General features: G+C 37.0%; 2 protein-coding genes across 5 annotated transcripts; one reads left to right on the forward strand and one right to left on the reverse strand.

The window, feature by feature from the left end:
* Window positions 1-4,133: 4,133 nt before the first annotated feature.
* On the forward strand, window positions 4,134-8,097 carry reg4.S (regenerating family member 4 S homeolog). The gene is made up of 6 exons (XM_018254682.2): window positions 4,134-4,175; window positions 4,508-4,572; window positions 5,913-6,007; window positions 6,519-6,656; window positions 6,882-6,996; window positions 7,943-8,097. The coding sequence occupies exons 2-6, from the start codon at window positions 4,509-4,511 to the stop codon at window positions 8,008-8,010; spliced, it is 480 nt and encodes a 159-aa protein (XP_018110171.1). The 5' UTR covers window positions 4,134-4,175; window position 4,508; the 3' UTR covers window positions 8,011-8,097.
* A 3,539-nt stretch (window positions 8,098-11,636) lies between these two features.
* chkb.S (choline kinase beta S homeolog) lies at window positions 11,637-26,964 on the reverse strand. 4 transcript variants are annotated; one of them, XM_018255648.2, is made up of 12 exons: window positions 26,773-26,964; window positions 25,691-26,140; window positions 22,852-22,960; window positions 21,545-21,658; window positions 20,708-20,841; window positions 19,644-19,748; window positions 17,801-17,859; window positions 16,787-16,874; window positions 15,992-16,100; window positions 15,005-15,102; window positions 14,700-14,781; window positions 11,637-14,308 (listed from the first exon to the last, which is right to left on the reverse strand). In XM_018255648.2, the coding sequence occupies exons 2-12, from the start codon at window positions 26,095-26,097 to the stop codon at window positions 14,252-14,254; spliced, it is 1,362 nt and encodes a 453-aa protein (XP_018111137.1). In that variant the 5' UTR covers window positions 26,098-26,140; window positions 26,773-26,964; the 3' UTR covers window positions 11,637-14,251. The 4 variants fall into 4 exon arrangements, with proteins under 4 accessions (XP_018111137.1, XP_041444330.1, XP_018111134.1 ...); XM_041588396.1 differs by having other exon boundaries at window positions 15,005-15,072; window positions 26,628-26,873; XM_018255645.2 differs by having other exon boundaries at window positions 26,628-26,866.
* Window positions 26,965-27,530: the final 566 nt, after the last annotated feature.

Consider the following 27,530-nt stretch of genomic DNA (forward strand, 5'->3'; position numbering starts at 1 on the left):
TGCCAGTTTGTCAAGATCCTGTTGCAAGGATGCCACATCCTGGATGGAATTAATTGGGCTGGATAGTTGTGTGTTATCTGCAAACACTGATACATTACTTACAATGCCCTCCCTAAGTCATAAATGAACTGATGTCATTATAATTGCAAAATAATAATTGTCTGGCCCACATATATCATTATCAGTATATCATACATCATTATTGCATCAAGGAAGAGCCCAGAATAATTATTATTTGCTATATCTGGGTGAAAGTGAAAAAGATTTTAAGTCTTTCTAAACATCAAAATGGCATCATGAAAGCTACCTGAATCAAATACTTTTAGCTACATATGCCATTTCTAAAAATGTATACAACCATTTTTTTTTACACCATCATTGTTTTGGTTGTAGGTGCCCGCATAACTTGGCTACTTGGCTAGAATCAGTTAGATGATGGATTTTCTATGCCTCTATGTTTTGGGGGGAACGTATGTCATTCAAATACAGTAATTGCATTGACTGTATCATTTCCCACAAGGCAAAGTGTTTCAGACTTCAGTTCAGAGGTAAAACACTGAACTGCAGCATAACATTTGGTGGGGGTCCATCATATAATATAGATAGATAAATTCATAGTTGGAACAGTTCTAGTTGTATGAGCAAATAAGTATTCTCCTAAATTGTTATCTTTATTCATCTTTAGGCTTAGCCCCTACTGAATGCTTTAGGAGTCTTTGGGGGTGGGCAGCCCCTTAGTTTGACAACCATTGCCCTAAAATGCCCCTTATTTCATGGAGACTGCTGCGATTTTCAGACATTTTCTTGTACATAGATGTTCAATTCTCATTAATATGTTTTTCCTTTGTTGATCTTTTTTGAAAAATAATTGTTTATCTCTACCCAATTATCAGTATTAATTGGGTTATAATTTTTGAACACCTGAAAGAGTTATTTAGACTACTGTACTTATTATTAGTTAATGGCCTTAAATTACTATAAATGGCAGCAAAAGTTTGTACAATCCACTACAAATCTTTAACTTCTCTCCTTCAAGGGCTTATTAGGTTAGGGATCTGAAATTCAAGGGCCCACCAACTGGAGCCCAAAACACACAGCTACCCCCATGTTTAAGAGATTTCATGTTCAAATGTAATGAATTTATATAACTAAATTGTTGTTCAAAACAGTTTGCTCACTAGATATCCAGTTCATTGAAGTCTGTGGGAAATAATTGATACAGAGATATATCACAGCAACCAGTGTGACAGCTTCCAATAAGACACTTTTATGTGGGAAGCTGTTCTCCTTTGTGTTTGTTGTGTTACCTTTGTAAGAACCTAGAGCAACACAATGTAAAAACAGGCAGACTGTAGGGGATAGCACATATAGAAAGGATGCATGCTGAAAATGTATATTAATGGGGTAAGCTTATATTGTTGAAATGGGAAATCTTTAGCTGTTTCACACCCATTTGCACTTTGCACATTTAACAACCTCTCTGGATTATCCTGCTTATCTGTGGCAATAAATTTGGCATCTGTCTTTTCCCTGGCCCATCACAGAGGTCTAAGTTTACTATTTCCTTTCTTTTGCTTTCCTGGAAATAAATGAAAAAACAAGTAGACCCATGAAAAGGTAGAAAAGAAGTAATGTTCTGTGTTCCAACAAGGGCAAAGGGCCTACTCAGTCCAATATTAAAAAAGTAAAACCTTTAAATATATTCAGTAGAGGTAGAGGTGAGAGGTTAGTAGAGGTGTTCTTCTAATCTCCATAAAGCTAATTCCAGTATGCCAGTGGAGCTATGCAAGCCATCAGCACAAGGACCACATATGGACCAAATATTGACCACACAAGGACCACATACAGTATGTGTTCCTCGATTCATCACAAAAATCCAACCTGCCAGATCAATATCTAGTCAAAAAATAGGTCAGCCAGGCCCATTAACTAGCACCATACACTGGTCAATATGCTGCCATCTCAGGCACGAAAGACCAGATTGGCAACTTTTATCAGCTTGTGTATGACTACCTTTACACAAAACAAGTAGACTGAAGGCAGATGAAATAAACTGTAGCAAACTATCCTGGTTTGTTAAAGGACAAGGAAAGTCTAAAATAGAATAATGCTAGAAATGCCCTATTTTGTATACTAAACATAAGCATGAACTTACTGCACCATAAAGCCTAATCAAACAAATGATTTAAGCTTTCAAAGTTGGCCACAGGGGGCTGTCATCTTGTAACTTTGTTAAACATGTTTGCCTGACCCTGACCCTGTGGTCTGGGCTGCTTAGGGATCATCATAAACAAAGTTGCTTGAATTCTGCATGGCTGGGAAGTAAGGCGGGGGCTTCCCCTGCTGTTCATAAGTATGATTGTTTCCCTCTCAGCAGGGACCATCTGACAATTCCTATCCACAGCAGTAAATGAAGGGAAAATTTCACTGCATACAGTCAGGTTTCTTATAAAAACGGTACACATTGTATACTGGAGATAGGTTTCCTTTTCATTAAAGAAAGTAAAAATGGGATTTTATTTTTTTGCCTTTCCTTGTCCTTTAATGTCTGTAATTTAAAATGAGTCTCTTTGTTCTCTGTTCCCCAATGTTCTTTTTTCTGCTCTATAAATTATTTTTATTCTGACAGAGGCTGCAATGTGCACACTCAAGATCATCTATAAGAGAAGCCATTGGGATCTCTAAAATAACCATGTAATGGACCAGGGCAGCAGAAGCAATTAAATGAACATAAAGTAAGCAGTTTGACATGTTTTGTAGGTGCACTATCCAGACAGGTGGCAGCTACTATCCACTGAGGTCCAATGGAGCATGCATGCCTTTATGTAGAAGTCTGAGTGGTGCAACACTATCTGAAGAGTTTACAGCCTGACAACATTTATACTTTTAAATGTTTTAACATTTTTAACATTTCTTGACAAACTAATGTTATTCATAAAGTGTGCGTGCACCAGAAGGTCTGGGTTTGGTTAATTACTATTTGCCTTTAAATCTGAAAAACCAAACAATCCCATGCCATAAGGTCCAATCATAATCAGATAATAAATTGTATAGTTTCACCAAAAAAAAGTCAATGGGTATTTATGCACCCTAATTTTGTTGCATCAAATGCATTGGATTCAACAGGTATTTTTTCTCTGTTTTTTTTCTCTGATGCCAAATGTATTGGAGTCAAAGTATTTTTCCTCATTTCAAATGCATTGCAATCATTATCAGTGGGCATATTTATTGCATATTTTGTCCCATGCATTGGAGGCAATTATTGTTTTTTCTTGTTTTCTTTCCCGAGCAAAAAAACATGGCAATGCATAGTTAAATTCTAGCACAAATTTGTAGAAATTCACAAAAACCTGAATTTGCCATAAATCTGTATCGGCAAAAAAATTGCTAATAAATTGGAAGCATGAAATCAGTTATATGTGGTGTAAAACAGTTATAAACCCCAATTAATTACTTATGTTCCCAGCTTACTGTCCTGCTGCATAGAACAATTCAAAGAGTCCACATTTTTGTTCATTCTTAAAGGGTTCTGAATAATTTGTAATTGCTTTTGAAAGTAGCATGTGTCTGACTGCTTCCAGTCTCTGTACTCCAGACAAAGAAACATCACTCCAATTTGCAATTAAATTTACAAATATCTTTAAAACCACTGAAAAAGTTTAATGAATGTTTTCTGCTTTCAAAATTTATCTCGTTTAGTTTTAGCATAACTTTCGGCTCAGAGCATTTCATGAATAATTAGATCTTTAAGGATGTTCATTTTGCTACATAGAATTTACTACATAATAATCTAATACTAGCGTGACACATGTCACTTTATTATAAGCAAATGAATCACTCTGAAGGAGTCAGTACCTACAGAGCATATTCTCAGTGCTGTTTTGTTTACCCTGATTAAAGTCCAAATGACAGTGACCAATCTGCTCTCAAAAAGCATAATAAAGTGCATATTTATGCAAGTGGTCCGCTAATTTCCATGCCATATACTCGCCTGGGTGTGGGGGCTACACCCACAAATATAAAACAAGTATATTACATAATTAGGCCAGGTCATTTATGCTCGCCATCTGTCAAACAGTCTCCACCCATTTGGCCTGAAGAAGAGGGGTATCTTATAAAAACTTGGGCACAGATACCTGAAGCCACACACTGGGAGATAAACGGAACAGTAGCAGGTAAGAACTACACAGCAACAGATTGGCTTTTTAGCTTGAAACATGCAGGGAAGATCAGAAGAAAAATTAAACACATATTCCTGTACCCCTGTTATTCTTGTAGTTATATTTTCTCATTGTTTAATTTCAGTATATTTTTTGCTTTATCATTAATGAAGTTTTATTCAACAGTACTTTTTTTTTTATATAACTTTTTATTTAAATTTTTCTCTTTTTTACAATGCAGTAATATACAATTGTTTCATATTGTCATTGTTAACATACAGAACAGTACTTTAACCTGTTTATTAAACATGTTCATAAAAATAGTAATCTTGTTTCATCATCTTTAGAATGTCCTCCTCCTCAGTCATTGTCCTCTTGGGCTGTGTAATTCTTGGAGTGTCACTATCCGATGGTGAGTATGAAAGGAAAGGGGGTAGATCAAGAGGGCAGAATACCATTTAGGGCTAGTCCACACGGGGAGATAGCGACGCGTTTGCGGTCGCGGCGACAAAGCGCCGCGACAGTCGCCGCGACCGGCGCAGGCGACAGTTTTGTATGGGCGCCTATGTAAAAACGCCTGTGCTAACCACACGAGGCGATGCGCTTTTCAACAGTCGCCTGAAAAAGCCTGGCGAGGCATTTTCAGGCGACTGTTGAAAAGCGCATCGCCTCGTGTGGTTAGCACAGGCGTTTTTACATAGGCGCCCATACAAAACTGTCGCCTGCGCCGGTCGCGGCGACTGTCGCGGCGCTTTGTCGCCGCGACCGCAAACGCGTCGCTATCTCCCCGTGTGGAATAGCCCTTAAGGGGCTTGGGGCTCCTTCAAATTAATGTAGTATGGTGTAGAGAGGTTTTCATTTTCTGTTATTGGTGGTTTTTGAGCTATTTAGCTTTTAAATCAGCAGTAGGGATGAGCATAATATTTTGCCATGCTTGGCTGCAAAAAAAAGCCTATAGACTCAAATGTATAGTTTAAAATAATGTTGTGTAGGTTTGAAAAATTAAATACATTTGGTGAATCTTTTATAGTTGCGCATAATTTCAGAGAAACATTTCAGTCTTTTCACACAATGTAAAATCTAACCTGACTGAAGCAGTCCCTTCTCAGCATAATTCTCTCCATAATTTTTAGCTCTTTTGAGGGGGGAATGTAAATAAAAATCATAAGTGTTCATTATAATGCTGTTTTTGTGAACGTTTAACACTGCTCACAATGTAAATCAGTCGCTGGCAAATAGTACATTGCTAAGAAAAAGTTAGCGTTAACACCTGCTCTGGAGTTTCGTTAAAGATTTAGTCTCAAAATGAAATTTTATTATATACACTGTGAATGTTTCCAATCTTTGCAAGGAAGTCGTTGAGGTCTGTAATTGGTCAAAAAGGATGCAAACATGGTCGCTAACGTTGGTCTTTGCAAATGTTTTTTGCGCTAAACAAAACATATTACACTCTCCAATTGGACTTTTATTAGACTGTCATTTAACCCTTTGGTAGCCACTTTGCCAAAAAGCCTGGCAGGCATTCGGTTGAAATTATTTAATAACTGATGAGAATTTAAGAAAGTTAATGTCAATTGTAAAGAGTAATCTAAACTTGAGATTTCCTTTAAACGATGTTATAACTATTAGCCAAGCTTATATGATTGACCAGTGGGAAACATACAGTGTACACATGGAAGTGTAACCCCCCAATGCTTTGGGAAGTGAATATGTAGCCACATCATGCATAATAAATATTTCTTTATCCCACAGCTGCCCCACGTTCAAGATGTCCTAATGGATGGTTTTTCTACAAGTCTCATTGCTATGGATATTTTCGTTTTAAACTGAGTTGGTCTGAAGCTGAGGTAAGAAATCCTAGATTTAATTGGTCCCCAGACACACTTGGGATTCCAAACCTGGTTCTTGCTAAATGTTAAATATACATAAGTAATTGACAGAACTCTTTCAATAGGTAGTTACTATTCAGCCTAATAACCTTTGACATCCAAAACAGCACAATAATTGTCAGTGGAGGTTCTGTAGTTACAACGTGTACATCAACTTTCAATAATATGAAATAATATGACTTCTGGGCAGTACGATCAGCCACTAACTAAGGTGGAAGATACAACAGGCAGGTTGCGCACAAATATGCACTTCTATGCTGGCTATGAAGCATATTCTCAGGTTTTACTTATCATTTCTAATCAGATTAGAGTTTGATGGCTCAAAATGTAACTTTCTGGCTCCTCTTATACAACTGTTTGAGAATTTGTTAGAAAGCTGAAATAGACAAACAAATCTGAGCATGAACATTCTGAACATTGTATGAACAGTTCTCTGGTTCACTAATATCTACCTTATCTCATCCATTAGTTTGAGTGTGTCAGTTATGGACATGGTGCACATTTGGCCTCCATCCTGGATCCTTCTGAAGCGGACATAATTGCAAAAAATGTGCTTGCTTATCCATACAATGGTGATGTCTGGATAGGCCTCCATGACCCTGAACAGGTAAGAGTTACTGGTTCAAACATGGATGCTCCCACAATTTAATCTCCTATATCTCTTGCAGGACACATCACATCCTTGAAAATGCTTTTTGCTAATGGCATGTGCTTAACCACCTAACCTTTCATTTAAATGTGACTGCACAATAAAGAGAGTCAGACACTGGTAATTATACATTGGTACAATAAGTTTTCAGTCTCATTAACGGGTTGCTTTTATGAATTTTAGAACCGTAGATGGAAGTGGAATGATGGCTCAATGTATAATTACCGGAACTGGAAAAATGGAGAGCCAAATAATATGGGTGATGGGGAGAACTGTGGAGAGCTGGCAGTAGAAACCCGTAAGTGTTAATCAGAGCATAAATTCCAGCACTGGTTCTAATTGGAGTTTTGTTCTAATGTTGCCTAAGTGAAGCTCAGATGTGTTTTGAAGGAACTTTGAGACTGAATATCTGGTTTGACTTCATACCAGCATTCTGCACAACAATTTCACCTTGCAACAAGTATTTACAAGTTATATTATACCATGGTAACAGGTCACATATACCTTTATCAATTTACAATTTATCATTTTTATTATTTTAGAAGTGGAACTGAAGCTCCTTAATTTACAGCAATTGAATAATTTTAGCAAGGGAAATAATTGCCTGTGTTGTTAATCTCACCCGTGGTATTTTAATCGGGGATTCAGATGGCTTTTAGAGCTCAGTGTTACTTCTGAGATTTCCAAGTATCCCTATTGAAAATTCACGAGAATTTGAAATGTGTTGTTAAATAGGAAAACCCTTCAGGATTCCTAGTTTAATCTCTAATAAATTTATTCTTAAGACTCCTGTGAAGAAACCCTGAGCAATTCAATGCTGGTCAAAACATGCTCAGAACCAACTACTCTAGAACGGTGATATCAGACCCTTATCTTCCAAGCGTACTTGTATAGAACAATGTAGTTAGAGCTGAAAGAGTTCAGCACTCTGACTCTAATTTACTGAAATCTAATATAGCCTTTCTTTTACAAATAGCATTAATATTTAGAATTTAATCAAAACAGTTAAAGCAGGAGAGAGAGAGCTTCTTGAGGCTGCTTGACAGTTTTATTTTCATAGAAGAATATCTGAGCCATTTTATCATTAGTCCTTCAGTTGTCAGAGGATTGTCTTGGGGATTAGCCCACAGCATAGAAGAAGTCTGAGAACACTGTTTAGATAATGTTTCATATTCTCACTCCATTACAACTCAGTACCCAGTTTCATACACTGTCTTCAATAATCCCTTTCTTTGTCTCTTCAGAATTTAATAAGTGGAATGATGCCCCATGTCACATAGAAAACCACTTTGTGTGTAAATATAAACCATAAGAACATTTCCTTTCTACCAAGACACAGCCAGGATGTGAAGCTTAATCTTGCTCTTGTTCTGAATAAATGGATTTTCTCATACAGAAATAATGTCTGTCAGTTATTAAGGAGAAAGCTAGCTGTTCAGTATTGTGGAACGAGGATAAACACGATGAATAATTTTTTAATGACATTACAATTATACAATATTGTTTTCCTGCTATATTGTTCTTGGTACCTACTGTATGGTCCTTGTACTCTTCCATTCCCTATTGTAGGATATCCCTATCTTAAGTATTTGATCCACTCCCTGCTGAAGCTTTGCCTCTAGATACCATTCTGGAGGCAAATAATGATTGCTCAACTAACAAAATTATCAAAAGGTGCAACATTTGCTACAGGTCTAATTACCTATAACAACCAATTAAAAATTCGCATTTACTGGTCATTTGTTTAAAAGAAAACTCATTGGTGCCTATGGGTACTACACCTGGGCAAACTTACTGCATTTAGTTACATACTGTATAGGGGAAAGTGTAGAATTGCTTAGCTTGCACTAAACTGGGAGCAATGGCAGAAGGTCCAATTATGCAACTGGATGAGCAACTCATTTATGAACAGATGCCTACTTTTAAGTTGTTAGTGGATGTTAGTAACTGTATTCCAACAATAACAGTAGGGTGGGTGCAGGTGGTACACTACAGCCATATACTTAAAGGGTCTATGTGCAAAAATGTCTATTTACATGGACCTGGGTAGAAGTGAAAGAGCTTCTGCAATAAGCAAATGCTCATTCAGGAAGCCTACATGCTTCCCACCCACAAGCAGCATTGTATTCATCTGTGCAGCGATTCTTTAAAGAAGAAGAAAAACTACAGAGGCATTTTATTGCCAATAGATTAGCTGCAATAGTGCAAGCTAGAATGCTTTATTTATTCTGTAGAATGTTTTACCATACCCGAGGAAAAAGCTCTAGAAGCTCTCTGTTTGTTTAGTATAGCAGCTGCCGTATTAGCTTGTTGTGACATCAAATCGTGACAGGTTACAGCCTCCAACATAAACATTGCACATCAGGGGTGCAAATAAAAATGATCCCCCAAATGCTGAATAGGCTGTGCCATAATTTTACATACAAGTATTCATCCTTTACAAAGAGTATATCAACATTTCAAATGTTGTTTTGTTTTGATCCACATAACTACTGGACTTAGGAAAAAAACGTTTAGTAACCACAAATTAACTTGTACCTAACTGTTCTGTGTGGTCAGCTACTGAAACAGAGGGGTATAACCAACTCCCTAATCTGTGCAACAAGTAACAGATCAACTGGAGTACCTTCAATCAGTTCAGTAATTATTTGGAATACATGTAACAGCACATGTTTCAGACCTAACTGGCCCTACCGCAGGTAAAAATTGCAAATTCTAAATTTATTACAAATAAATTGAAGGCATGCCGCCAGTGCATCTGTTTTCTTGCTGCACAATTTAGGAAAAACAGATGACAGTTTTACATACATCTAAAAGTCTCAGCAAGTCTTAAGCAAAGAATCTAGATTTCCTGCACACATGATGTTTTTAAACATACAGTAGGACAATTCTATTCTCACCTTTTAGCAAAGTCTGTGGAGTACAAGTAAGCAGATATAACAATATTGATGCAAAAAGTGGTATAAACCTATACAAAGTAAAACACAAGTATATAGTCTGCATTAGCCACCTGAGCACTTTATCAGATCTCTTTAGAATGAAACATTTTTTTTTCTTTAAAGTTGCAGCCAAAGGCCTGTCAGTGTAATCTGAACCCTAACACCAAGAGAGGGCACCCAGTTACTGTGTGTGAGAGCAGGAGGCATCAAGTAACAGCAGACATAGCTGTAATTTGCATTTAGCATAAAGAAAACATTAAACTAAACCGATATTGTTCCTACTTAATCAACAGTTCTTCATCAATTTGTTCACATTTACAGTTTTCCAATATATATATATTGGGAGACACGGTATGAGCTCATGTCACTAAGGGGGGGGGGTTATACTTTCCCTTTAAACTAATATAAGCAGTGATCCTTTTTAAAAGATTTGTCATCACATTTGAAAAATACAGAATTTCGGATCAAACTGGACTTGCACTCTAAATGGTAGGTGCATAAGAGTTATAATGCACATTAGGCAATAAAAAGCCTGAAGTTGCGTAGAGATCACTTTAAATGCATCACAAAACATGGGTTGAAAAAAATAATAATAAACCAAAAATACCTTAAATCACTTGTCCCAACAGGTTTGAATATCTATCCCAAAATATACTTTTTGTCCTAAATGTCTGCTCCTGTAACCCGTCCTAGGCACCACAATTTAATCAACATGTAGAAAGTTGGAGACAGAAAAGGACATTCAGTACCTATGCAGCAAAATATCCTTTTATTAGACAAAATTGAAGGATATTTTGCAGCAGAGGTACTGTGCATCCTGGTCTCCATCAACTTTCTACGTACGAAAATTCAAGACTTTTGTTGTTACCATACACAGAAGTGGTCGACCATCAATGATAACTCCAACTGCAAGGTGTCTAATCATCCGAGAGGTTACAAAGGAACCCAGGGTAACATCTAAGCAATTGAAGATCTGTCTTACATTGCCGAATGTCTATGTTCAGGAGTCCACTGAACAGCAATGGTTTGTATGGCAGGGTTGCAAGGAGAAAGCCACTGCAATATTACTGTCCATCTACAGTTTGCTAAAGGTCACGTGGACAAACCAGAAGGATATTGCAAGAATGTCTTGTGGACAGATGAAGCAAAAATATAACTTAAACTTAGCTTATATGAGGAGCATTATCCCATCTTTTAAACATGGTGGTGGGAGTGTTCTCTTTTGGATTTGCTGCATCTGGGCATGGACTGCTTGCTGTCATTGATGAGACAATGGATTCTAAACTATACCAGAGAATTCTAAAGGAAAATGTCAAGACATATGTACACAAACTGAATCTCAAGTAACTGTGGGTCATGCAGCAAGACAGCGATCCTAAACACACAAGTCGTTCTACCAAAGAATGGTTAAAGAAGAATAAAGGGAGTGTTCTGGAATGGCCAAGTCAAAGTCCTGACATTAATGAAATGGAAAGTTCTAACGCAAGTGGTTCATGCGAGTAAACCCCCCCCCCCAACATCCAAGAGATGAAGCGGTTCTGTATGGATGAGTGGGCTAAAATTTCTACAGTTGATATGCAGGATTGATCAACAGTTAGTGCAATGTTTCGTAGCAGTTATTGCTGCACAAGGGAGTCAACACCAAATACTGATTTGGCCACACGCAGAAATGTTATTGGAATATTTTTTCAATAAATACATGACCAAATATAATAATTTCTGTTTCATTTGTTTAACTAGGTTTTCTTCATCTTCTTTAGGGCTTGAAAAAAAGATGATGTTTTAGGTCACATTCATATAAAAACATAGAAACATTTTAAAAGGGTTCACAACCCCAAAACAGCTTTCCAATATACATTTAACACATTTTTGTGCTTTGAAAGTTATTATAAACATGTTGAAAAAGCAAAGGACCAAGGACATACCCTTATGGTACTGCACGAACAACACAAATGTTGCATTTTCTAATTTAAGTCTAAAAAACAACAAAAAACTTTACTTTGCTTGTTCTTTTTTATTTTCGATACAGTGCATAGTTTTCATCTGTGGCTAATTTACAGTAATTGCTTAAACAGTTTTTTATGCATGTAAATACATCGTTTTCTGTTGAGATAGCGGACATATAAATAACAAAAAGCACAACCAATTGTAAGTTCCATTAAAATTAACCAGTAGATAAGCAGATAAACTAGTATAAAAATAATGTGGGAAGAACGGTCAGAGCAGAAACTGAGGGGGCAAAGCTGCTAGAGTAACCATGTAAAATAGGTGTTAGCTAGCTCATGTAGAGATGAGCTAGGAGGAGGACATGAAGCAAATAAATGATGACTAAGCAGGAACTAATGGAATTTCTAAAGGCTGCTATAATGAGAGAATGGATGTGAAATATGTAGCTGAAAAACATCAAGAAATTGAGGAAGCATGATAAAACATCTGGTCAAAAGGTTGGGCTATGGCAGTGATCTAAATACAGATCAATCATGCATGTATGGAATGGAGAGGTATATATGGGGAATGCAATGCTATTTAGAGCTGAGACACTTTGGGAAATAGGGTTGTAGAAAGAATACATATTATGTTTATGTAGTAGAGTTGTATGAAGAGAGTATAGCAGTGCTGTTTAAGCAGAGAGGAGGGCTGCCATAATTATTTCACAGGAGGGGGAGTAGTTTTGATGTGAATGCAAGCTCTTGCAAGCAGGGCCCTGCCCCACAGTCTCCTTGCAATATCCGATTGTACCTGTTTCAGAGAAATATTTGAATATGATAACTGTTTGGTCTTCTATTTGTTTCCCTTTGCACTGTGTTGCATGAAATGATGATGCTATATAAATAACAATAGTTGAAAGGGGTGCAAAATATAAGGTATAGAAACAAAAGAATAGGCAGCCCACTAGAAGTTGAAATTAAGCTTATGTTTAAAATAAGAATCAACAATATTAAAATAACCTGTTGAGCATAACCCATGACTAAAGGGCATTTATCAACATTTCAACTTTTTACCACAATGTGAATTTTTTTTGCAGCAAAAATTGCAAATTCAAATTCCTCGAAATTCAAGAAACCCCTCAAAAATATGAATATAAAAATTTGTGGGTGTTGTCTTGGCAAAATTCAAGCTATTCAATTTGAGTTTTTGAGATTAATTTGAAAGATATTGTGAAATGAAGGATAGAATATAATTGCACTACATTCGATGAGTTTTTTCATGCTTCCACAATAGAGTTTTGAAATCTGAGTTTAATTTAATTTAACATTTGAGATTTTTGGGGATTTATTGTGTGAAAAATACACACAATTGTAGAAAAGGGGAATAAATAAGATCTTCCCATATTGCACCTCCATCTTAAAATCAAATAAGGTATTGCTTTTACCACTGTTCCTTTAAATGCCCTATATTTTTTTTAAAAAAGATTATATTTCAGATACTGGGGAGGGGTGGATGGAACAGTTATATGCTTTGTAATCATTAAATGCTAAAAAGTAACAGGTATTCAGGAAAAATGCCATTGCTGTTAAAAATAACCTTGACGAATAAGCAATAGAATAAGTACCTTAAAAAAAGGTAGCATTGCTGCACCACTTTTTCCCCAGCTTGGTAAACTAAATTTTAGTGCCATATAAAAAAAACAAAAAAAGCTTAGGGGCTATAAAAGCATTATATAGGTATATTCACCTGTACCAATCAACGACAAGGTAGCTTTTACTGGTGATCAGTTTAAAAGCAAATATCTTTAAATCAGCAACTGGTGCCTTTTATTATACATGGGGATACAAGTCCTAAGCAGCCATTAGGTTAGCAACATTCTGAATTTCCAGTTCAGTGCTAGCATTTAAGGTTTTGTCTATGTTCATTCTTTGGCATTTAAAAATAGGTTGCAAGCAGGGTCGGACTGGGGGGCCCGGGGCCCACCGGAACTGCTGGTCCATGGCCCTCCTCCATCCCCCGAGCCCGGCGCGACTGTGCGAATGCGCTGCTTGGTGTGCATGCATGAACGCCGGCATGAACGCTGGTATGCGCGAGCGGTGATGCGCATCGCCAAAAACGTTTTTTTTCCCCAAAATGTAAATATTGGGAGAGGGGGTCTGGCCCGGTGTCCCGCCAGGCCAGTCAACACTGGTTGCATGTGACCAAATTCAGTCACTGATTAAAATACTCTGAATTGATAAAGTAAATGCAAACAATAAAAACCATTAGCATTTAACAAAACATACAAATGGATTAAATAGACTAAACTATAAATATTAGGAGCAAATAATATGCAGAATTTGAAATAAATTATAACACATAATTCTAACTTGTACATTAATACAAGTTTTACATTTTTAGAGGAAGCTCAAGGGTCTTCACAGTAGGCGCTACTGATGAGGTTGTATAAAAATAAAGAGAGTTCAAAGATGCAGACAGAGGTAGATTAGCATACAGATAAAGGCAGGAGGAAGAGAGTAAAGGAATGCAGGCTGCAGACATGCACACAGAACTGTGCAGAGTAAAAGTTTTTTTTCTTGTAGATAGGTGTGAGAAAAGACTGCAGGTATATCGGTCCATCAAAGGAAGCAGATTCTTGCTGAAGACAGAAATCTGTTACATGCTCCAAAGAGTATCGAATGAAAATTAGGTCCAGATGCGTTTCTGTTCAAAATATGCATTAAATCGCGATAGTGCATAATCCTACAATAAAAAGAGAAAAAACATGAAATTATATATTTTTTTTATACATTTGAAATAATGTTTCTTACTAAAACGTAGAGTATTGAAGTTCATTTTCAAGCTGCATTTTTTTATATACCTATAATGTTTGTTAAGAGTTTTCAACAACTGCTGTCCCACTTCATGTTTAAGATTTTGACACTGATATTCTCTGCATGTCACTGTACAGTGCAGAACTATAGAACTGCAAAATGTTGTGTAAGGGGTTAAGTTACCAAATCTGTTAGGGTAGATTTGAAAGTGGTTGGGATGTATGCTGTGTGTAGTGTCATTTTTTTTTATTCCTTGAAACTATGATAAAACAAAAGATTTAGAAAGGTAACACCATGCAGAGAACATATTCTAAGCTTACCAGGTATCCAAATTCAATAGTGGACATTTTTGCTTGCAAAATAGACCAGAGACCCCAGAAAAAATGTGAAGCCAGTGCAAACCTAAAGGTGAGAAATAAGAGTGGAAAAGTGAATAGTTTAGAAAAGTGCACTTTCACTACAGAATTCTGGGTGTGCCCTCTTCACCCCTTTGGTACATGTAACTATTAATTATCCTTCATAATATCCCTCTTTATAAAATATTTTGTCATTGAAACTTGCATCCACCAGATAAAAGGGAAACTGCAAAATAGGAGAGATCCAGAGCTTTGTGTCATATACTGACCTATTTACTTCCAACAACATTGCTTCTTCCTGAGCATGGCGATCACCTTCACCAAGACCTGGAGACATCTCCCAAAGGTAGGAATGGAAAAAGTGAAGCTAAGAATAAAATGGAATTAAAAGGCATAGAAAATGAAGGCAGACATAGACGTTTTGAAAATATATAGTACAAAATACATAACAATAACATAAGATGACATTTAAAGAGGGTACATCACATGTGACCTTACAGAGAATACCATAGGGACCATTAACACGAAATGTGTTGTTTCTATAAGTGGCATGGACACATTTCTATCAATGACAGATATTGGGTCAGTATAACCACCAAACTTCCGCTATGTTTTTATTTTTGAAGCATTTTAAAATGAAAACAGCAAAGTGATAGGTTTAGTTGTGATATGGATACAATTTCCATAACAAGTAGAATGTGTCAAGATCATTTTAATAAAATTGAAATTAAAGTACAATTTAATTATTATTGTTTCATTCCATTGTTATATTTAATGGATGCTGACAAACTGGAGCTGTGCAGCAAGTTTGTAAACTGCTTCTACTCTACCCATACGCCTTCAAATATCTTTTCTTTTCTCTCCTTGGTCACTTGTGCTGTTGAAAGGCAATTCAGTGATTAAGATTTATGAATGTTGTGCACTAATAAATAATGATTTCAGTATTTACACTCTTACTGTAAGGGCAATGGCACACAGGGTGTATAATCACCAGCATGGCTGCCTATACAAATGGCCAAATGTAACATTCCATTGCTTCAACTCAATCTCAACAAGATGTTAAAATAATAAATTATAATTATCAAGCATGTAGATGGAGGTGAGTATTTATTTTGGCCATTTCTCCAAGCTGTACAGTCACATTTTTTTTTTAAAATAAATATATCTTGGATCTAAACTACAACAGATGTAATAGAATGATTTGTACACATTTCTTCAGCTACAGGTATGAAAACCAAAAGAGATAAGGAACATACCTGCTGTACCCTTGAAGGGTAGTCGCTCAGCTGTGCTTTGTAGAAAGGCCATTCATTGTGGTGGTAGTTATACACCCATTCACAGAAGTGATTTCCAATATCAAACCCTCTAGAAAAAGGGATACTAACATTTAACATTGTGCAGGTGGTATTATAACACAGTGGCTCACCAGAATCATGAAAGTAGTAGAAATTACCAAAAAAAAAAAAAAAGCCCAATACAAACAAAAAACCCCCACAATATAAAAATAATATATTTCAAATTGAATACAGAATAAAAATACTTTAAGATCAAAACGCTTCAAACACAAGTTTAAGCCCTTTCAAGTTGTAATATTTGCAGAGTAACAGAGCATATCTCTGCTTTTGGGCACCAAAATATTGGGCTCTTTATTAGCCACATGTGCAGTAGCACCCAACAATACCTGCCACTTCATTTTCATTGGAATTGTCATATAAAACACATAACATGCAGTGATCCTGCCTCCTCGCGCTTTTCTGAGCAGTTACCACGGATCACTACAAGTAATGTGTTTTACATGCGCCAATTCCAACAGAAGTGAATGGGCAGGTATTGTCAGGTGCGTCATTGCCTGTGGAAGAGACAAATTCCTGCAGGGCTGATGAAGTGCCCCATGTTTTAGGGCCCTTAATGAAAATTATAGGATAAGCAGATGATTTCTGTATGCAGAATTTTTGTAAGAATTTGGAACCACCACCACAACAAAATAAGTAGGCTATATTGTAACAAAGCAAATGTTCCAAGTGAAATTGAAATCAAGTGTTTGGTCCAACCTGTAATTGTAGCTACTGTACTCAAAGTCAATAAGCATGAGCCTGTCTGAGGCAGAGGAGGATCGAGAAGACAGCAGCAAAATGTTACCTGGTAAAACAAAAGTTTTTATCACTCAAGCCATCAAAAAGTATGCCTCAAAAGAGAAAATTGTTCCTGACATTGTTCCAACATATTAAAAAAAATAAAATACTTGAAATATGTTATTGTAAGAACCTGAGAGGCAGCCAAAGATGCCTGCCAATATTTATTTGGTGCAGCTGATGGGAAAAACACCACTTATAAAATGGAAAAGTGTGTCACATTCCATGTATCACATAAACAGATATTCTGAACTACTGTAAAATGATGCTGGTTGCTAGAAATAATTGTAGGACTTTATGGAGTTGTTGGGATTTGTAACTTAAAAGCCGCAGGAAAACTGCCTTATGAAGACCACTGATTTTAACCGTTGAATCGACTGCACTAAAGGTACACTGTTGGATTATTTTTTAATAAGTGTTGCTGTATAAAATTTGAGCTTACGAATGCAGCATGAACTGGGGTGAAGATAAAATGTTATGTATTAAAGTAGTGGTTCTTACTGAATGGACATAGCGGATTTGCATATTGCATCAGGGTACACTTCATACAAAGTCATAATACTGAATAACTGGTTGTGCATATAAAACAACGTGTTATGTCAGCCTTCAAACCAGAAAAAAAGAGGGTCTCCTTAGTCAGTTTATGTTAAGATCTGGTGATGTACAACATCCTATTTTACAAATGCTCTGGTTTAATTTAGGACCACAATGGCCAGCAGGCCAACCCCTACAATTCATTGTCACCAAATCAGGCAACACAGAAGTCACTACTGTTTGGAGCTGCATTGTGCATCTCCGTGGGGCACCCAAACCCAATACAGTATATGCACTATTCTGCTGTTTCAGAGGAATACTGACAATATAAAAGTAATTTTCTTTGCACAACATTACATTTAGAGGATAATCTGTTAAAATTTGGTGCACTCAACCTACCTTCCTGAACATCATTGTGACAGAAGACTACAGGTGATGCAGTAGATCGTAGAAGCACTCTAAAGAGAAAAAAAGGCACAGAAATGTCAAAATGAGGCAGTGATCATTGTTGTTTGTGCGATTTTTTTATATAGCCAGCAACAGGGAAAAAAAATTTACTTTTGTATACAGTGAAATCCCAAGGATATATAGTTATTATTTTAAATACAATTTTTTTTTTGTTGTTGAGAAACTTCAGGTATAATAGCAAAACCCAATTGGTAGGTGTTAAGACTACAGTTGCTTGTTATGCAAGGTGAGGAATGGGATCACTGTGTGGCAATTTTAACCTTGACAATTAACCTTGATACTTAATGGCTGTACAAGACGGGACACATGCTTATGGCATTTAAACAGTGCAAGAAAGTGATGCAAAATACCCAGTAATAGTCCCTTTAGTTGAAGTCCTATAAGCCTGTCTAACTCTCCAATGAATAGATAGCATGTGTCATGATTTTCTTGCTGTCTATCGTCTTGAGCTACTTCCAGCAACCTAAATTTTGAAAATTCAAACAAAATAAGTGTGTCTAAAAGGACTTCACATTTTAATGTATTTCAGTTCTTTGTTAATCCAGAAAAAAAAAAAAAAAACTATGTAGAGATTCCTGCAAATCCCACTGTGTTTTGACTGTCCCTGTTCTCCGAGAGAACGCAACTGCACTAAAAATATTCTTAGGCCAAAGACAGAGAGTGTTGGCTCCAAGATCATCTTCCGTGCAGATAAACACAGCAAAGGTTGCCTAAATACATGAAAACAGGCATTTTCAAGCCGACCTTCACTCTGCTATGCATGACTGCACACAAGCAGATCTTATTCAAATCAGTGGAGATAGACACTCCATACTTTTTTCTTGCCATCATTTTGGTAGAGGTTGATCTTGATTACATTTGTCCAAAGAATGGTTTTCCAGAACTGTGCTGGCTTTTTTTAGATGTTTTTTTTTTTAGCAAAGTCCAATCTAGCCTTTCTATTCTTGAGGCTTATGAGTGGCTTGCAAGTTGCAGTGCACCCTCTGTATTTACTTTCATGCAGTCTTCTCTTTATGGTAGACTTGGATATCGATACACCTCCCTCCTGGAGAGTGTTGTTCACTTGTTTGGCTGTTGTAAAGTGGTTTCTCTTCACCATGGAAAGGATTCTATGATCATCCACCACTGTTTTCTATGGTGGACGTCCAGGTCTTTTAGTGTTGCCGAGTTCACCAGTGCTTTCTTTCTCAGGATGTACCAAACTGTAGATTTTGCCACTCCTAATATTATAGCAATTTCTTGGATGGTTTTTTTCTGTTTTTGCAGCTTAAGGATGGTTTATTCACTTGCATGGAGAGCTCCTTTGACCGCATGTTGTCTGTTCACAGCAAAATCTTCCACATACAAGCACCCACCCCCCCTCAAATCAAATCAACTCTGCTTCATTGATAATACAATAACGAAGGAATTGCACACAACGGCCATGAAATAGCCTTTGAGTCAATTGTCCAATTGCTTTTGAGCCCTTGAAATTAAGTGATTGTGTTAAAAAAAAGGTTTTGGTTCCTCATATTTTTATGCAATCTTTTTATTCAACCCACTGAATTAAAGCGGAAAGTCTGCAGTTCAACTGCATCTGAGTTGTTTCATTTAAAATTCATTGTGGTACATAACCAAAATTAGAAAAAATATTTAAGGATCTATAGTAACAGATGCACGTGTATTTTACAAGCACTGCACAAAGCAGTATTTTAAATACCATGTATGCCAGAGGCCTAAAAGATAAAAGGTGATTTTGTCTGAAAATTAAATATTCAGTGGCATTATTTCTCACTTGAGATTTTGCATTTCTTCCTCCAGACAAAAACTTTTCAACTGGTTGAACTTCTCCATGTCATCCTTTTCTGTAAAGGAAAGCGGGGATATTTGTGACATATACCTGTGGGAGAGAATGAGGTTGTAGGACATGAATCAATACTCAAGCAAGCAGTTAGGTAAATTTCAGAGAAAAAAATTCAAAATTAACCTTTTTATTTTGGCTATTCACAAGTGTGGCAATATGCTTTTTAGCTTATATGGTGTGTTGTGCTGGGTGCAAAACACAAGATACTACCGCAAAAGAGACAAAATGATACAGTCCAAACTAGTGTGAAAATCATGTTCATTTATTAACTGTGAATTTTTGGTGGCGCCAAGCATCTTCCTCAGATAAATGGTGGTATTGGTAGTAAGTTTAAAAGGGAATCTTATTCAGGAAAATCCATTCCTGGATGCAAATGTTTTAGAGTTAAAAGGCCAGTAATTGAAAAATATGTTTTGTATACATTTGAATAGAGAATTTATCATTTAACATAGGTGAAGAAAATGTGTTTGCTTCAAAAGCTCTAATGTATATGAATAATCTACGGTGAAGCTATGGGTAAAATTGTCCTGTAGAATTCATATATGTGAAGCAGATAACAGATGCTATATAGCACTACATGCTACCACTGGAATTAATTTAATTTAAAGGGGTTGTTCATCTTAAAATCATGTAGCAAGTGATATTCTGAGACAATTTGCAAATGTTTTTCTTTCTTTTCTTTTTATTATTTTTGGTTTAGGAGTTACGTAGCCTTTGTTCATCAGTTCTCCAGCTGTTTAAGCAATCTGGTTGCTAGATTCCAAAATAACCTAGCAACCATGCATTGACTTGAATAAGAGACTGGAATATAGGAGAGGACCTGAATAAAAAGATTAGTAGTAAAAAGTAGCAGTAATAAGGTTCTGGGGAAACAGATATATTTAAATATACAACTATTTTTTAAGTCAAGGGAACACCCATTTCCAGCGACTACCTTTTCCATTTTGGTAGAAAAGCATTACATGGCCTCAGCACTCTTCATTTATTCTACTTACTCTTCCATTGTCCTAAATAGCCACACTGGCTCTTTATTAAAAGGCATTTCCATTTTGTGGAATCTGGCCATTTTCTCAGCAATCTCGCTTGACATGTCTGGACAACTAAGCTCTGGTGTCACCAGTCGCCGACTCTGGAAAAGATGCAAAGATTAAAGGCAAACAGCAAACAAACCCACAATAACAGACAAATAAACATGCCAAATAAATGCATTGTATAACTTAAGCTGGTAAAAAAAAATGGAAAAATCCAACCGGATTCTGTAGGGGGTGCTGACCTCAGAAGGACTTTCAACCCCAAAAAGTATACTTGAGACTGATTATATTCTCACTCAACTATTACAATATTTTTATAAAAAAACATTTGCTACTGAGTACAATAAATTCTGGCTACAATAGAGAACAGGTAGGTAACAGTTTTATGCATTTAAAGAGAGATCCTGACTATAGAGTTACTAGCTTTATTAATTGTAAAAAAAAAAAAATGCCTCTTAGATATGTTGGGTCAACTAACTGGCAAGTAGGCACCAGACTGTTAGAACATAATGGAGACATAAGGAGATAGTCGGAAAAGTGTTGTAGAACAACATTTTAACACTGTGCATGGAGAAAAACAAGTTGCCAGAACATGTTTGGTATTGAACATGTATCCTTGGGGATTTGTGTTGGGAGACATTAATAAGGTATTAATGCAAAAGTAATTAAGGTGGAGCCATGAATTAAACACTCCTGTGCAGTTGCTTGTTCATGCAAGTGCCTGCATCATTCAAAATGAAATACAAAATACTTGGAACGTTTGCCAGCTGTATTAGCAATACACCATGGATTGCATCTCACCGGAATGTACTCTTCCAGACGGCCTGTAGGAAATACACCATATAACTGTGGGCCAAGTGAACGTTCTGCTAGGATTGCAAATATAACACTTTCCTGAACCAAAGAGTTCACACCCTATACAAAACAAAAGAACAACATGCACATTCAGCAAAGCAAGACAGGGGATTCTTTGAAAAAAAGGAAATACATATGTACAAACCCAGACTAAGTATTATCAACTGATGAACAGCCTATGTCATTCTGATAAATTAAACTATATGGGTTCATGAAATTGAAATATTTGGTTTTATTATCATGATATATAGTTTTTCAGAAAACGTACAATAACAGAGGCACAGATTTATCATTATTTCCAATTGCCTTTTTCACCGGTTTGAGGAAAAATACTTTTTGAATTGCATTTTATTAAAGAGTAAAAAAAAAAAAACATTTGTATGATAAAATTAGGCAAATAAAAGCTGCCATGTTACTGGGAATTGTTTTTGAAAATGTAAAAAAAATAGCCAAAATCTTCAGCCTTTTGCCGGAGACTTTTTTCATTGACTGTGTCTAGTTAAAGTATTCCTTAAATGTGCTAGTGCTTGAGAAAACAAAATAACACACAGTTGCAGGGAAAAAAACGTTGCATGAGTTTTGTTACCCCACCAAATTTAAAAAAATGTATATATAAAATCTGCCTCCATGGGTGAACTGAATCCTGTTTTTTAAAAAAAAATCCATACATGAGAATATATTTATTAAAAGATCCAAATCTAAAGTATGAACGAAAAACAGCACTGAACGATGCACTAAAAAAATATAAATACCTATTTGACTTTTTCGAACAATTCCTAGTGGAAAAAAATGTGAAATCTCTAAAAGTCAGGAGTGATAAAAGAAAACAGTCCAATAAGATTAGTGCAGCTCCCATTGACTTCTATAGGACCGCTACGACTTTTACCTGGTGAATTTTTGTATGAAAGTTTTTAGTGGTTTTTACAATTAAATGTCAAGCTTTGAGAGCAGTTAAGAAATATAGGAAAAGCACAAATTTTTCAAGATTCGTGGAAAAATGGAGAATCAATTGTTGGTAAACAGACCCCATAATGTAAAGGGTGTACTATAATATGATGCGCTTTTGTAAATTGTGTTCAACTGTGAATTAGAGTTTAATTTCTATTTAGTAACTGGGCCTACCACCCTTACACTGATCCGACCTTAAATAATTGCCCCTGACCTTGTAAGACCTCTTATCTGGAAAATAACTCATACATGTCTGAAGAAAACAATATATACACCAAAACAGAGATGCTGAAATTACACATTACCTGCAGAATTGCACCGTACAGCCGTAGCAAAACCTGGCGTGGTTCAGTAGACTGCGTTTTGAGTGTGTCTGCGAGACTGCACTTATAAAGAAGGTTACTTAGTCCACCACTATCAAGAAAGTAAAGAAAAAGACAAAAAAAAAAGGTGAATGTCCTTAAACTTCAAGATGACCACTCAACCCGTTACTATTTTACCAGTTTACATGGAAAACAAACTGTGTTTCAAAGTCAACACTGTACTGTAATCAGAGTAGGGATATTCCGTTTGAACGTGAACTGCTTTCTTCACAGATGATGCATTTGTTTGGTTTATCTAGAATCTAATAAATTAAGGGAGAAGTAAAGTTAAAATCACTGGAGGTGCAAAAGGTTAGGCACCCCCACTGCTTATATTCACCTACCAGTCCAGGAGCACCATGGAACCATCCTCTTCTTCAGATGCCAGGAGCAGAAGTATACATGGTGCTCCTCAAGAAATACCCAGGGCCCAGAGTATGAGGTATGTGAATATAATACACAAAAGCCATGAATATCTTATAAATTATATCCTTATAAACGGTGAGGTCTGATGTCATCAGTTATAAACTGTGAGTTCTGATGTCATTTCTGTCACATGACTCACCGAAACTTGTGTATTATAATAAATAATGTACCCCCAGTTGCAAAATATGAGGATATTAGAAGTTACCTCGGAGTTCCATAACCTGTATAAAGGTCGGCCTCGTGTTTTTATATGGCCTTGGTAACTTATAATATCCTTATATTGTACAAGAGTGTGTACTTTATTCACTATATAATAACGGGGGGGGGGGGGGCTAACATCTGGCACCCCCAGTGATTGTAACTTTACTTCTCCTTTGGTTTTGGTATTCACAGAATCAAAAAGTTATGAAATTGGTGCAATCCAAAATACATGTTGGATTGGAGTTCCACTTTCTCCTGTAATCCATCTGAAAGACACAGTCTGTATATTGTATAATTGCTAGGTAGATGAAGGCTGCTACGAAGCAGTAAATTGAAATCATGAAGACCCTTTACTATGACTGTAAGGATTACATCTTCCAGGCAGCTATGCATTATGCTTATCAATAATACTATGGGGCCCTAGGAGAATATTTGCATTTGAATCAGATGGTCTGCAAGGGACCTATGTTTGCATGGGTTCCCTCCCACACTAAAAAATATAAAGGCATGTTAACTGGCCTCTGATAAAACAGACCTTAGTATGTGTATGTTATACAATAGGGAAGTTACACTGTATACTGCACTGGGGCAGATACTAAGTTAATCTGTGTAATATCCATATGCTATATAAATCAGGGATAACAATAATCACCTTACCCTAGGATTATATTAAAAGGTCCAGTAGCCGTGGATTTAGGTTATGACCCTTGTTTAGGATTGTAAGATTTCTGGAAAGAAATAATTCCCTTCCTAGATTTTTACCTTGTTTTCTTACTAACAACCTTAAAGGGGTTGTTCACCTTTCAAACACTTTTTTTCAGTGGAGTTGTTTTCAAATAGTTCCCCATAAATAAAGACTTTTTTCAATTACTTTCCATTATTTTTTACTGTTTTTCAAAAATCTAAGTTTAAAGTTTAATGTTCCTGTCTCTGGTGTTTCAGTCTGGCAGCTCAGTAATTCAGGTGCAGACTCTAAACGGTTAAAATTTTGCAACATTTAGTTGATACATTTCTCAGCAGCATCTCTTGAATATTGGCAACTATTCTAAAAGCTGCCTTTAATGAAACCCCGAGATTCTGCTCAGCAGGGGCAAAGATAAGAAATGTATCAACCAAATGTATCAATTTAGAACAGTTTACAGGGTCAACGACCCCCCCTCCCAGAGCTACTTTAGAAGGCGAAAAAAAGACACTTTACACTTAAATATTTGAAAAACGGTGACAGATCGAAAATAAAAAGTAATTGTAAAAGTAATTTCTGGTGATCTATCGGAAAACATCTAGTAGTTTGAAGGTGAACAACCCCTTTAACACCATTTTTCTGCCATTTGAAACACAACCCCGTTGCAAATATTATCTGTCTTAATACATCATATGTCCTATATGCAGCTTTAGGTACACTAATCACATAGTTCTTTCAGAATGTACACAAGTCAGCAAGCCCTCGCAAAATGAACTTTGTACAGCATTGTGTCAGACTGCATGTCTTTCTCTCTCTAAATACAGGACAAGTCATAGCAATTATTTGTGCTAGAGCAGGAGTCAACAAACTTGACAGAGGCGGTCAAAGCAGTCTGAATGGACAATATATATGGTGAATGATTCTTTAGGCTGATCTTGGAAGCCCTATCAAAAGAATTCAAATACACTCACGATATGTAACAAATCTCAGTCAGCTTGCAGCCCTGCTTACTTCCGATCATGTGACGCGGCGTGATATATCAATAGTAGCAAAGAAAAAATTGAAGAAATGCTGTTTACAACCAGTGTACCCTTGGTACCTCCAAACTTTAATTGTGCTGAATAAAGCCAAACGTTTCAGGAGCCTCACGCTCTCTTCCTCGTATCACTGGGGAAGGGAGTGTGAGGCTCCTGAAACGTTTTGGCTTTATTCCGCACAATTAAAGTTTGGAGGTACCAAGGGTACGCCGGTTGTAAACAGCATCGCTTCTTTAATTTTTTCGTTGCTACTGCTGATCTTGGAAGCCCAACCTTAAAGTCAGTAGGGTGAGATTTGTTTGTTACCCTAAATATTCTTAGCACAGTACCAAGAGGTTGATATAACTGTTACTGTACAATTGGTATGTGGTGAGGATGACTCTTACCAAATATTAAAACACAAACGTCCCCAAAACTATTGGATTTGGTGATTTACCTGACCACAGACACTTTAAATTGATGTGGCTGGATCTCCCTCCAGGCTCCTCTCAGGTACTCTCTGCATAAAGTAAACGCTCTCATTTGCAGCTCAATGCTGACTCCCAACCTCCGCCCTTCAGGAGATAGTGTCCCGACATCCTGAGGTGGAGGAACATCTTCTCCTGTGCCAGTGGGATGGGGGAGCTGCATGCTTACGTTCTCGGGGGTGCAACAGAACTTGACTAGGGCATCCTGGTCTCCAGTGGAACACTGACAGGCTGAGCTGGAGTACTTGCTGGAAGTATGGCCTGTGCCTTCATGGCATTTCCAAAGTTCACATTGAGATTTAAGTCCTTGGCCGTTTAACTCGAGATCACCAGAGCATTCTTCTCCCGGACTGTCTTTGCCCTCTGCGCAAAGCATGCTTAAAAAAGCGAATGGTAACACAGTACTTTGCCAACCGCACCTTCAGGGAACCAAGACAGAGCACTGCAGATTAGCACTAAACCATGCATAAAGGAGCAGTTACAATGTCAAATAGAATCAGCTGGACATGGCAAGAAGAAAATAGCAGACTAAAGCAGCACACAATAATAATACCGCAATGAGATTCTTCGACCTTCACCCTGTCATGATTACATTACTGTTAGCAATGTGACTATCCAATGCTGAAACATATAGTTAGTGAAACGTTACTGACCACTTTCGTAACACAACAATCGGGAAGGAACAGGATTGAAGCCCTGAACCCAAGACCTGTGACCTTCCCCCCCCTGCAGGCATTCATAGGATTCACAGACCACAAGACCTGTGCCCCACGTTCTATGAACTGTTAGGGATAACAGAACATCAGACCTGTGCCCCACATGCACTTATGTGAATAACAGTAGCACATCCCAGACCTGCTGTGCCCCCAACTGCACGTACTAATGAAAGAAATGTCCATCACACACCTAAGCTAGTGGTGCGATATCAGACTTCAGATCAGCGCAGGGCCATGACGTGAAGGAGAGGAGAAAAGGAATGCTGTAGCACTGAAGCGACCAGGAGGTGAAGGAGATGCGGGAAAAAAAGCGATGTTGCTGCTACAACACTCACTCACTGTTCTCTTCAAACGCCGGCGTGCAAAGCAGCTTGCAGGTATCAAGCGACTGGTCCGCCGCGTCACTTCCGGAAGTGATGTCACGAGTCAGAAAGTTCTGACTCAAGGACCCTAAGTGACTGAAGGAGGCGAGCCAATAGGAAAATAAGACAGCGGCTGTTGCAAGATAGTGCTGGGGGCCATTTTTCTTTTAATGTTACCAAGGTAACTTGGGTTGTCAAAAGTTTTCAATGGTTCTATAAAGCCAGAAGTCAGGAAACCCAGTGTATGTCCCAATTGCTTTTTTTTTAGGCATCATTTAGTGCTAAAATCAAGTCTCTAGTAATTGTGCTCCATTATCTTATTAATGGAAGTGCTGCTTTCATTCATATTGTTGGTGAATTTTTGGATGCCTTTTTTTTCCATGTGTAAGTTAAATGGTTGTCTTTTATATAGTGAATAAAGTACCCCCTCTTGAAAATATAAGTATATTATGTTACCGAGGAGTTCCATGACCGTATAAAAACACAAGGCCGAAGGCTGAGTGTTTTTATAAAGGTCATGGAACTCCGAGGTAACTTATAATGTCCTCATATTTTACAGCTGGGGGTACTTTATTTATTATAATACTCAAATTTCAGTCGTGACAGAAATGACATCACAACTCACTGTTTATAACTGATGACATCAGAACTCACCTTTTATAAGGATATAATTTACAAGATATTCATGGCTTTTGTGTATTATATAGTGGATAATGTACCCCCTACTGTAA

The sequence above is a fragment of the Xenopus laevis genome, chromosome 3S (genome assembly GCF_017654675.1).
Source record: "Xenopus laevis strain J_2021 chromosome 3S, Xenopus_laevis_v10.1, whole genome shotgun sequence".
Lineage (NCBI taxonomy): Eukaryota > Metazoa > Chordata > Amphibia > Anura > Pipidae > Xenopus > Xenopus laevis.

Excerpts from the sequence above, each read along its gene's own strand:
- chkb.S (XM_018255648.2), bottom strand. The coding sequence starts at position 26,097 with ATGCTTTGCGCAGAGGGCAAAGACAGTCCGGGAGAAGAATGCTCTGGT. Across the intron at positions 22,961-25,690 it reads TTTAAAGTGTCTGTGGTCAG|TGGTGGACTAAGTAACCTTC; the intron begins GTAAATCACCAA and ends CTTTCTTGATAG. Across the intron at positions 21,659-22,851 it reads TGTACGGTGCAATTCTGCAG|GGTGTGAACTCTTTGGTTCA; the intron begins GTAATGTGTAAT and ends TGTTTTGTATAG.
- reg4.S (XM_018254682.2), top strand. The coding sequence starts at position 4,509 with ATGTCCTCCTCCTCAGTCATTGTCCTCTTGGGCTGTGTAATTCTTGGA. Across the intron at positions 6,008-6,518 it reads TGAGTTGGTCTGAAGCTGAG|TTTGAGTGTGTCAGTTATGG; the intron begins GTAAGAAATCCT and ends CTCATCCATTAG. Across the intron at positions 6,657-6,881 it reads GCCTCCATGACCCTGAACAG|AACCGTAGATGGAAGTGGAA; the intron begins GTAAGAGTTACT and ends TATGAATTTTAG.